Genomic DNA, 12,311 nt, shown 5'->3' with positions numbered 1-12,311 from the left:
TCAGCTGAACCACATCGATCTGGCACTGCTCACTCCTCCCGGAGCATGTGTGTGTGTGTGTGTGTGTGTCAGCATGGATGGCGGTGATGACACAGTGGCTCCTGTGGGCGGCTAGTTTTTCCAAGGTCACGCCGCCTCCTCGCGGCTGTGAGTGCGATCGTGCGGAGCCACACCAGCAGGGTTGACTCGCCGAGAGGTGGCGACTCGAACTGGCGTTGTCTTCAACTCTACCCTGAGCATCCACAGCGGTGTATTTCCACTTCACTGAAGGAAATTCTGGTCCTGGTTTTTACAAAGAATTGTTGTCCCCTCCACAAACAGGAAGTTGTCATGGACAGAATTTGAGTACAGATCAACGTTTCAGTTTAGCAAGGCAGCAGCATCCAACTGCTTTTGAAGCTCAGTCGACCAGCAGAGACTCGAGAGGAAGCTGCTCCTCCAGCAGAGGTCCGAGGCCTGGACGAGTGAGGTCTTCTGCTCAGGACAAAATGTATCTGGTCCACGTTTGATCAAGTCTACAACCCAAGTCCGGCACAGACCTGGGCCACATCCAGCACAGGTCCAGCGGTTCATCTGGTTTACATGCGATACCCGCCTGCCGTGTCTGGTTCCGACGCGGATGTGAGGAGCCCAGAGAGATGATGGCGGAAACAGCGACCATGAGAGCGGGAGAAGAAGCGCATGCTGCCCCTGCGACCCGGAGTTTGGATGGTGTGATGGAGGCCAGTGTTTCCGACGTGGCAGCGCCTGACTTGGTGTCATGTCTGGAGTCTCCGTAACAGGTTTCACCACTGAAGTGCAGCAGTTTCTGTGGAGGCCACCTGAAGGATCGGTGGCTAGTGAAGTGAGGCAGGTCAGAGAGACGAAGGAGAGGAAGACCTCCGTCGTGAAGGGAAGCTGAGGGTCGCTACTTATCGAAGGCGCCGCTCCTCAGAAGGTCAAACGCGGGTTTTCATCTCTCTCCTCTTCAGCGGCGCGGGCTCCGCCTGACAGCCAATCAGCTCGCGCCCCCGCCCCCCACCCCCCACCCAGACTCACGGATCCAGATGCTGCTGCCGCTGGATTTCCAAGGTTCACGCTCGGCGCGTGACCTACATCACGAAGCGGAGCTCGCGGTCACGTGCTCGCGCCGCCTGCAGCGGCCAGATTGAGAGTGAAATAATCAGATTACCGGCGACTGGAGAGACGCGAGGTCAACAAAGAGCGCAGCCGCGTCACGCCGCTCTTCATGGCGACGGTCGCTGACCTAGATGCCGGACACCCAGGGCTCCATCGACCCCCTCGCGGCTCTTTGTTCCGCCCCTCGGTCGGACACATTCCACACACACACACACAACTCGCTCCGGAGTCAAAACACGCGCTTCTCCCTCGGCGGCACTACTTTATTGGCGGAGGAGTCACAGCACAACAACAACAGGAGAAGACCAAGTAGAACAATGCGGCACATGCGGGTCTAAGATGGCGGCCGGTCGTGACCCAGCGGCGGGTGTCGGTACCTGGATGGAGGCGCGGCGGCGGCGGCAGCTGGACGCCGGCGCTGGCAAGGCAGTAGCTTGCGCAGTCATCTCCATAGCGGGCAGAGTCACAACCCAACCAACAGCACAAACTACTACCTCAGCCAGTACCGGCCCGGAACCAGGCGGGAGGGCGCGCTCCTCTGCGGGGACGAGCCTTCAGCGAGGGGCGCGGGGGAGGGCGGGTGGAGCAGAGACGGAGCCGCCGTGGCGGCGGTGTCGGTGCCGTCCGGTCCGGAGCGCCGCGGTTGCCTCGCGCTTCACCGCGACACTCGCTCAGCGACTGACTGCGAGGAAACCGCCCGAGAAGAGCCGCGCGCCTCCCCCCAGCCCCGCCCCCTCCGCTCCCCTCACATGACCCACAGTGCGGTGACTCAACTGCAGGCCCGCGGGCCCGGCACACGTCACGTGCTTCGGCACCAGCGAGTCGTTACTATTGGTTCTTCGGAACGATCAGAATCAGAATAGAATTTATTGCCACGGTCAGTGGGGGTTCCACCAACTAAAGTGCTCCAATATAAAGTGCTGTTAATAAATAAAATAAAATAAAATAAAGGCTGATCAGGAATTCAACAGTCTGACAGCTGAGGGGAAGAAGCTGTTCCTGTAACGGGAGGTTCTGGTCTGGATGGACCGTAGCCTCCTGCCAGAGGGAAGAGGAACAAACAGTCCATGACGAAGGGTCGGCTCTGATCCGACCAGCACGTCTCTGGGTCCTGGAGACATACAGGTCCTGAAGAGGTGGCGGGCTGCAACATAACACATCATCATAGCTAAATAAAAAAGAAAAAAAGAAGGCATAAAAAACACAAAAACAAATCAGGCTTCTGTGTGATACATTGGGTATTAATAAGTAGTAAAAACGATTTCATACTGAAAATTATATTTCTTCCTCTTTTAAAATTGTCATCTTTCTGGAATGTTATGTCTGCGAAAAATAAACAAAAACAAACATAGATGTTGGGGGTGCAGGTCGTGATGGAGTTTCTCCAGGTGGATCCTCCTGCTGAAGTCGGACATTCTCTGCTTCCATATAGAGTACTATCAATGTCAACCTTACCAATGTGCTGTCGAGGGCTGAAATACTTCCTCGCATATCGCATTTTCATTAAAACCTTTCCATTTTTCAAGAACCATCTTCTCAGAGTGAAAGTACTTTGCTCTCCAATACAAGAATTAAGTTTACTCCATATGTTTTTTTGTGTTTTTTGTCCACTCCACCGGGAGGATTGCGTTTAGCTATTTATGCTGCGTGCTTCTCTGTTTTCCACGGCCTCTTCACGATCATTCATAAAAAAGCGCCTGAAATGGTTTCACCGGCTGCCAAAAAGACTCTATATGTCTCTTACAGCTAAACTAGTTAAATCCTAAACGTGTTTCAGTCCAGAAATTTCCTCTCATCTGTGAGATGGAAGCGATGAGTCGGAGGCTCAGAGCTTGGAACACGACACACAGAACTAGTGTTTGCTGGCGACATCTTCTGCACCTCGCGCTCACCTGGTTCCATCGGCCAGTCAGTGAGTTAGTCGAGCTACAAGGCTCAAGCTTGGTGCTCGTGTTTGCTGGTCCGCAACACCTCAGCGAAGTAAACACGATGCTAAACCAAGGCCGACACAAATTTCTTCTCATTTTGAAGTTAATTTATGAATTGAAAACTACCTTTTTAACAAAACAAAACAGCTGCTACACATGAATTAATGTAGCCATTAGCACGACAATGCTACATAGCTAAGGCTCGGTGGAAAACCTCTAGCTCAGGTTGAACAATGGTTCAGGTCGCAGGGGCAGCAGCCGAAGCTAAGAGGCGCGGATGATCCTCTCCCGGGTTCCTCTGCGGGAACACGCCCGACGCCTGGACTGGGGTGGACTCCGAGTCTCTCTTGGACGACTGAGCTGACGCTGCGCTGGAACACTGCGACCTGAGAAGGTGGCGGTCAGAGGGAAGCAGGCGACAGTAGAATGGTCTAATTTATTTCAGGTGGACAGGAACGTCCCTTCAGACGTCAGATGACATGGAATGTGACACACTTGTTGCATAAAATCCACTGGGCTGCAAAAGTCTGACGTTCACGATGGTTGAAGCTCCGGAGTCACGACTGGCTCCTGATGAGAATGGAGGCCGGAGCGAAGCGTACAAATGGCGGCGGGACTCCTCCAGTCCGGGCGGGCGACTCGTCGTGAAGCACATTCAACTTTTGTGGTTAAAAAAAAAACAAACCAAAAAAAACTAGCGCGGTCAGGACTCCCCGTTCTGGACTCTGGAGATGGGGGCCTGCATAAAGTCTTTGAAGGGCCCCAGGGCCTCCTTCAGGGCGGAGCTGACCTCGGAGGAGGAGCAGGTGATGCACTCCACCAGGGTGGGGTAGAGGGAGATGACCTGGGCCCACGTGTTGCCGTCCACTGGAGACAGCGGGACGGCAGGGGTTAGAGACTCGAGCGCAGCTGAGTCGGACTCGTTTGCCACTCACCGTTCTCCGGCTGCGTCTTCTTCAGCGAGTCCATCAAAGTGCTGATGGCCTTCAGGACGAAGATGATCTCCGTCACCTGTTGTCTACAGAGCAACACACACAAGAGGGAGGTTCGGTGAGCAGAAGGCCACGCCCCTCGACCCCCACACGTCAAACTCCCGACACTGATTCGGTCCATTTTTCAGACATTCCACAGACATTTTTACCGTGATGGTGATATTACTACTATTATTACTATTACTACTTTTCGGAAAAAAGTGTCCTCCAACACTGCGCCCCGTTTCCATCGTCATCATGCGCATGTACATCAGCTCCACTTTCAGGAAGTGAGGCAGCGCTCTACTGGGTTCGGACGGCCTTCCTGCAGAAGTTCGGGTGGTTACCGTGACGACAGTTACGAGTGCAAAGCTCCGATTCCCTCCTTTCAGGAGGGGTTTGGATTCTCCAGACAGAAGGCGTTACAGCCATTTGAAATGAGGCGACATGAATCTCAAGAAAAGACGGGATTGGTCAAGTGGGGTTCACACATCACGATAATTGGACTCTTTTGATCACGATTTTTCCAACCTACGAAAGCAAACCTCTTCTCTCTTAAGAGACAATCCTGAGTTCCGAGGTGTGTGAAAGTCCGCCGTTAATCGGCTCTGAAAAAGTTAAACGTGTTCAACATTTACGATCAAAAATCTACGCGAATGTGGATAGAGCAGAGTCAAGGGGCGGAGCTTAGCCAATTAAGAAGTGACCCGACTGCGAAACACGGAAACAACGGGTTTTGATTTTTATTGATCTGATGACAGAGGAAGCTTCTAACCATCCGCCACCTTCTTTACACGTCCGTTCCTTCAGTCCAGGAGCGACTTCGCCTTTTGGATCATTTTTCTGTCAGTTAGCTATGACTTTTCTATCGTGATTTTAAGGTTAACGTAAAAAAAAAGGCCATCACACTGTTCCACGTCCATGTTGTGTTTCCTGGATGTTTCTTCTGTGGTTTAGCACGTAGGGTCGAGCAAGATATCTGGCATGAAGGACGAGCCTCTCGATGGGTCTAGTTGTGTGTTGAGATTTACGTGTCTCACCACAGACACCGAGTTATCTCTCTGTGTGGGTCTCTTTCAGAGGAAAAAATCTTTATATCCGAACTTTACTGCGTCGAAATTCGAGACTAGCAAGCGCAGCATGAGATCTTGAGAGTCTTTTATCTAGTCAAACCTCAAAATGGAAGGTGGAGAGTCTTAGTCGTGAGTCACGTGTTAAGGAAGACAAGACGAGGCGAAACATACCGAGTCCGACATTACGGCAAGGAAAACTGGTCAAAGCTGATCTAAGCGCAGCACAGCTCAAGTCAAAACACAAGTCACGACATGAAAAAAACACAAGAAAGTCCTGACTCGAGGTGAAGCCGGGACTAACAAGTCAGACAGGTGTGTCGAGCGCAGGGTACCTGGGCAGCGGGCAGCGGCCGCTCAGCCGCTCGTCCTCCACGTAGCGGCGCAGGACGTCCTGAGACCTCTTGAGGAGCACGGAGAGCGCCATGCGAGAGATGTAGCCCTCCTGCGGCGTGGTGGCCTTGTTGCTGAAGGAGAACTGCAGCAGCGTCTCGAAGCAGACTTTGGAGAACTGCTCTCGCATCCGCACGTCGATCTCGGCCTCTGCGGAGACGCAAGACGCCGTCGCTCAAAACACCCCGCGAGGTTGGGGACCAAGGCAGGAGCGGCGCTTGGCAGCGCGGCCGGCGACTCACCTGTGAAGGAGGGGGCCTGCGAGTGGATGGAGCCTTTGTTCAGCATCGCCATGATCTGGCCAACAAAGTCTTTGGGGATGAAATTGGCAAACGGTAAAATCTCTGTGCTGATGAGCTGCACCACCTGGAGAGACGGGACACTTCAGAAGGTTGGAAGCGCCGAGGCGGCGCCTGCTGGGAGACTTGTTACCTCCACGTCCACCGACTCGTTCTTTTGAAACTCCTGGATGGACAAGTTGTCGGGGGGAGAGCTGGCGAGACACGAGTGAAACAATGACGTCATCCGCTAAAAATAGAGCACTGTCAGCAGCGGAGACAGGACTCGGGAGTCTTTACACCAGGTGCGAGTCGGGTGCAACAGAGACACGACCAAAAGCTACACGACATGTCAAGGTGAGACTAGCAAACCCAAAGTCCAGGCCAAAGTTTGCCAGGTCAAATCCTGCGTCCACAGTCCTGAGTCAAAGGAGCAAACTGGAAGTCAGGTTGTTCAAGTCTGAGGTCAAGACTGAACTCTAGGGTGAAAGCCCAAGTTGTGACATGATAAGTCAAGTTCAAGAGGAGAGACATGTCATTCCCACGTTGAGACTGAATCTCGAGTCAAGAGGTGCAGGTCCAAATCAAGTCAAAATTCATGGCACACAAGTCGGAAGACAGTCCAAAGTCATATAAAGTCAGAAACAATATCTCACAAGTCACAAACAGTAGTCAACCTCGGGTCAAGTATGAATTCATTACAGCAAGTCTTGGGTGATGTCTGAAGTCATAGGTCAAGTCCACCAAGTCCCAAGTCCAGGCTCAAATTCCAAACGATATTCAACCTCGAGTCGCGTGAAGGAGGTCTATGAGGAGAACAATTCAAGTCAAAATTCATGACAAGCTAGTCACAGACGAAGTGTCAAGTCGTTCAAGTCTCAAGTCAAATTAGAAATTAGGTCACGTTGAGATAAGAAAGCTCCAAGACAATCAAGTCACAAGACAAGTCCCTCATGCAGACCCAAGTCCCGTCCCAAGTCAACTCAAAAATGCTCCTAGTTAAACATCTAGTGAAGCAACAATAACAGAATCACTGAGTGCTGGAGATTATTCCTAGTCACCACCAACGAGTCGGAAGTCTTGTTTAACTCCCTGCACGAGCATATAGTCAGGACTAGACAGTCACAAGTCACACTATTTGCAAAGCCAACCCAAGTCCCTGCCTGTGTCCAGAGTCCAGTTCCACAGGAACCAAACGTGCGGCCCAGATGGCGTCAGACTCGGTACCTTTTGGTGAAGAGGAAGTCCTGGAAGGCGTTGGCCAACTCGGGCCACATGGTGTCGAACTTCCCAGAGGAGGCGTGTTGCCGGGCCACCGGCAGCCCGATGGACAGGACCTTGAGCAGCGAGGAGACGGCTAGCTTCCAGGTGCTCTCTGACGGACAGGCGTACTTGAGGCCCAGCGGCATCCGGAGAGTCTGGTGGACGGAGAACACAGAAGTGAGCTCTCCACCCCTCCCCCGACCGCTAGGAGACCCGCGTGGATGCGGGGCTCATTTCAGAATCGACAATTCCGAGTCGGTTCCCGTTTATTTATTCCTTCAATTATTGGACCACGTCTTCCAGCTCACAGAGGAACCATAACGGCAGACTGGAGCTCGGCGAGAACATTCAGAGCCGGCACAGGACCCCAGAGGAGCAGTAGAAGACCCAGGAGGGAGGCAACGGTGCGGCTTCACCAAACATTCCACTGGTCTTATGTGTTCATAAAAGCAGCCACGACGGATGGTGGCCATGCCAGGAGTTTGCCTCCGCCTAGCGGCTGGAGTGTGAAACTCTGTGTTATAGTTGTAGTCCCTGCACCAGTGATGCGTTTCCTCTGAGCACTCTGGTTTCCTCCACACTTCAAAAACCGGTAACTGACGAATCCGGTGTCTGAATGTGTGAATGGCGTGTGTCTCTGAGCACTGCGATGCGTGGGGACCCCTACAGGGAGCCCCCACCTCTCACCCCATGTAGCTGGGACAGAGTCCAGGCTAGTGCAACCAGAGACAAGGGAAAAGTATGTTCACTCCCAACCTGACTTGAACGACAAAAGTGACAAGTCAGTTCAGAGGGTTGATAACAAACTGTTGCGCTACAGTATGGCAGCGGAGGACGGGGCGGGTTTGGGACACAAACTCCTGCAACAATCCCATTGTTTTTACCTGAGAAGGAAAAATTCCTCAACAATTCGTGAAATGGAAGAAGCTGATCACTAACCACCGACTTTTTTAAAGCGATTAAAGTCGCTGTGGTGGCAGGAAACCAGTGACGACTCAGGCGTGAGTAGCGCGACAAGTGTAGCCACGTGGAGTGAGTGAAGTTCAAAAGCGCAGGAATCGTAGCGACAACACTCGAGTGTCGGTGCGTTGATTCAACCATCTGCACCACTGCTCCACTAGTTTCGACATGATTATACTATTTAAACCAGGTGCCTCAAACTAGCGGCCCACGGGCCAATTGTGGCCCTCAGGGAGCAGTTTTGCGGTCCCCCCTCTTGGCCAAGGACGACGTACAGTTAACAGTCAGCGGATTGTAATGAATGACCTTTAGGCTTTAACCTGTGCTTCAATTCAAGGTCGAATGTAGCTAGCTAGCATTTGCGCTCATGGTTCCACTGCTACTTTTCCAGTAATGGTGACTGGACCTTTTGTGCTCGAGGACAATGGCACTCAAACACAATTTGAATTTCGTCTTTTCACTATGGTGCAAAACCATGTGTGGTGATGAGTTGTTGCCATGAAAGCTAAACATGCTAGCAAGTTGATGTTGGACGTTATCTGGGCCTGGAGCTCTTTTTTAAAGGAGATCTTCACGTGTCGATACCTTGATGATGTTCTGCAGGACCTTCTCGTTGATGACGGCTTTGTGACACGCCGTCTTGTGGTACAGGTCCACCACCACCTCCAGGGAGCGCTCCGCGAAGGGCACGTAGTTTAAGGCAACCCACTCCGCCTGCGGAGGAGGGGGAGATTTAGCAGCGGGACCAAGACGACGGGAGCAGAAAAGGCTTGGCAGAGCGATACAGAAAGCAAACTGGAAGAAGCCGCCACTTCATGAGTTTAGGTCACGATTCTGAAGGTCAGGCAGCCAACGGTGGAGACGGATGCCTTAATCAGCCCAAATAGAACGTGTGGAGACATTGGAGAGTGTGGAATTTGGAGCGTGTTCTTTGACCTGAGAGTCCAAACACGCCTGACTTGAGCTACATTTATTCAGTCTTCATGAAGGTATGGCCCTCCAGACGCACCACTCACAGCCGGGGAGGGAAGAAACGGGGAGCACAGATGAGCGAATCACAGCAGCACCAGAACCACAGAGGGAACCACCGGTTAGTCACAGGCAGAGAGAGGGGAGGGGGTGGGGGTGAGGCGAGCCAGGGCTGCGGAGAGCCTATCATGCAGTATTATCTTCCACCACAAGGGGGTCAAGTGTTGGAGGACTCACCGGTGCAAACAGCTGGATCTACAAAACCAGATCGTCCCGTGAGAAGTGCCAAGACACAGAGTGAGAGAACAGTTACAGCCGATTGATTTCAGGTTCAGGTGGACAAGAGACGGAGACGAGGAATCCTAAACAACCCGGAGCCACAAGTGACGAAAAAACGCCGAACTTTGAGTCGAAGATGACATGACTCCAGAATCACTGTTGCTACTTGACTGACCGGTGACTGTAACCACATGTGTGTATGGAAGAAAGCAAGAGAACTATATTGAGCAGCTCTCTTAATCGTGAGATGATCCACAAATAGATCAGGACAGGAGGCAAGTGGCCGCCCTGGCTGGCTGGGACAGGAGGACGGATATGAATGAGTGAATGTCTGCTGACTGAAGTGGGAGCAGTGAGTGAGAGTGTCGGCAGGTGACTCTTCTGCCTCTGACTCAGCACTTCCTCCGAGACGTTTTGACAGAGCGCGTGTGGAGGTGAGGGCCACCCCAGGAGCCTTCGCCCCCTGACAGACTCGGGCTGGTTCTGTTTCAACTCAGCGTGTGAGATGCAATTTCACATGGCTGGGACTCACTCCGCCAGAGTCTGGAGAGGTCAACCTCCACTTTCTAAGGGGCTCAGGTGCCAGTGGTGGTGCAAAGGCAGCCATGCTGTTGGAGGCAAATGATACTGAGGCCCTCAACCAGGAGCCAGAAACCAAACTCAGTTAGTAGCTGTCAACCCAAGTGTTAGTGTTAGTGACCCCAGATCAGACACGAGAGATTCAAAATGTGACCAACAGGTCCAGCACTGTCACATGGTTCACTTTCAGTCAAAGTAAATCATGAGCTCATGTTTCTCATGTTGGCTTCTTATCCTTCAAGTTAGTCTATTATTGTCAACTATTTACCCCGCAAAAGGCTCCTCTTTTTTAAAATTCAATTACTGAATACAATTCGTTTTTTAAATGAATTACTTTTTATAGGACTCTGTCTCAAACCATTGAATTTTAGAATTTTCACTTTTTATTTAACCTTTTTTTTCAAGAGGCCCTTCAAAATGTAAATGTCATTTTTGGATTTGTTTGTAAACCTTTTCAAGGCTTTTTAGGTTTTATTTCACTCGCTTTCAGCACAAGGTCTTTAAAGAATGTGTTTAGTTTTTGCCTCATTTTTTTCTCTATTTCTTTTCCATTCTGATTCTTTGTTTATTGTTAAATAATTAAATAAAAACAGTGATTATATAAAAATGGGTTAGGTTCAGGTTATAATAGTAGTAGTAGTACGACTACTATTACGAATCTATCTATAAATATATCAACACAATAATACAAGTCTTTTTCATGAATTTGTTTGGAGGGGTTCTTGGCGGAACTCCGATAATAAAAACAATAATAAAATCATGCACGACACATGAAAGAGGTGAATACTGTTTACACGCTTACCTTTTTCATTATTATTCCCACCATTAATAACAATAATAATACTAATAACAATTTTACTGAGATCGTTTTTTTCACGTTTTTCCACTTCCACTGAACCTTTCTGAAATACTAAACAAAAATATCTGGATTATTGCAGATTTCCATAAAACATTACATGAGATAAATACGGCTGTGGAAGTGAGCAACGTTCGCTGCTACTTCAATCCCACTTCAGACAGACGATGAATTCTTGCGAGCAGCAGGACAAACCAAGGTCCACTCCGTTGCCCACCTGGTTGTATTTGGCGTTGGCCACGTGTTTGGTCTCCATCCGGCCGTACTGAGGCGGCTTGCAGGAGAACTCCACGAAGAGCAGCAGCTGTTCAAAGATGGCCGGGTACATGACCTGCAGGTTCTCGGGGCCCACACAGATGGCCTGCAGCGGGGAGGAGAGGGAAGAACAAACACTGCTGACGTCCACCACAGGAGGGCGTGTTGCATAATTTAGCAGACTGACATGTTTACTCCAGCAGCGAAGCCTCGCGAGCTGTAACCTTCACAGTCGAAAACATGGAATCTGCACTTTTTTTGTGATATCTAAGTGATATCTTGACAAATGCATGATGGTAGCGCACCAGACAAACTCGACTGTTTGGTTCTGGTTTAGTGAGCGACGAAGGGGTTTTTTTTCATGTCAGGAAATTGCACTTCCATTTCAGACCAAAGCATTCCTACCTTCTGCAGGACATCCAGGGAGGTGAGCACCGCCTCCTGCAGGCCGGTCAGCACCGCCTCCGTGTACGACGGCAGGATGAAGGGCGAGGCGTCGCTGCTGATGGGCACGGACACGGCGCCGTGGAGGATGATGCCCAGCTTCTTGAGGTCGTCCATGCTGAAGTTGGCCTTGATGTGCAGGTACAGCGCTGGGAAGATCTGGACCAAGGCTGTGAGGAAGGGCTGGCTGGGGATGAAGGAGAGCTTCTCCATGGGGCCGGTGGGCGGCCTGGTGCTGTCTGTGCCAGTCCGGTACCACGTGTTCCACGCAGACCACCACAAGGCCGAGTCTTCTAAGGCCGAGTCCTCGCCCGGGGGCGGTGCCTGCAGCTCGGCGCCGTTGTACCGCGTCAGCCGCTCCACCAGCGAGTCTGAGCGCACCAGAGGTCTGCCGGGTCCGGACGCCGTCAGCGGGTCAATGAGCACGGGGGGCACGCCCATGGCGGCGAGCGCGTCGCTGGTTTTGTCCGACTCCTTGGCGGGAGTGACGATCTGCAGGATCTCCTGGAAGCTCTTGAGGGCGGCGAGAGAGACCTCGTTGTTCTTGCTGAGAGCCGCCGACTGGATGTGGTTCAGCAGGACCTCCCAGGCCTCGAAGAAATCTCCTGCAGGAGGAATCAACAACAAAGGACAAAGGACTTAGGGTCTAGATGGGGATGTTCCTGTTGTTCTTAGATCAGACTTTAGATCAGAAGTGCGATGGCTCATTTTTACCATTGAAAACCTGTGGTGTGAAGGCCATTGAAGTTTGTTCTCACTGTGCATTACCTAAAGTGACAGCTAGTGTTGTAGCTTCAAAATGTGAGTGAGAGCGAGACAGTGAGTTTGAAGAACAGCTGGAGAGTTGTGACCACTGTTCTAGCAAGAGTCTCCATGCCGACGCTGCAGCTGTCGTGAGAGAGACCGCCAGGCTGCTCAGTCCGACCCAGACCAGCGAAAACACCTGG

At 51.5% G+C, this 12,311-nt stretch overlaps 1 protein-coding gene across 2 annotated transcripts in view; it reads right to left on the bottom strand.

Annotated features, from left to right (window-relative positions):
• Positions 1-3,455: 3,455 nt before the first annotated feature.
• mon2 (MON2 homolog, regulator of endosome-to-Golgi trafficking) overlaps positions 3,456-12,311 on the bottom strand; it is a 32,184-nt gene continuing 23,328 nt past the window's right edge. Inside the window, exons 26-35 of one of the 2 annotated variants that reach the window (XM_053885281.1) lie at positions 11,326-11,969; positions 10,883-11,026; positions 9,189-9,206; positions 8,568-8,696; positions 6,987-7,177; positions 5,914-5,974; positions 5,724-5,847; positions 5,424-5,631; positions 3,983-4,065; positions 3,456-3,914 (exon numbers count right to left, since the gene is read on the bottom strand). In XM_053885281.1, coding sequence (XP_053741256.1) covers positions 3,751-3,914; positions 3,983-4,065; positions 5,424-5,631; positions 5,724-5,847; positions 5,914-5,974; positions 6,987-7,177; positions 8,568-8,696; positions 9,189-9,206; positions 10,883-11,026; positions 11,326-11,969 — 1,766 coding nt within the window. In that variant the 3' untranslated portion in view covers positions 3,456-3,750. The remainder of the gene's footprint in view (positions 3,915-3,982; positions 4,066-5,423; positions 5,632-5,723; positions 5,848-5,913; positions 5,975-6,986; positions 7,178-8,567; positions 8,697-9,188; positions 9,207-10,882; positions 11,027-11,325; positions 11,970-12,311) is intronic. The other variant, XM_053885283.1, reaches the window with a different exon arrangement.

This window comes from Synchiropus splendidus, chromosome 14 (genome assembly GCF_027744825.2).
Source record: "Synchiropus splendidus isolate RoL2022-P1 chromosome 14, RoL_Sspl_1.0, whole genome shotgun sequence".
Taxonomy (NCBI): domain Eukaryota; kingdom Metazoa; phylum Chordata; class Actinopteri; order Syngnathiformes; family Callionymidae; genus Synchiropus; species Synchiropus splendidus.
This window is presented reverse-complemented; position numbering and strand designations above follow the sequence as displayed.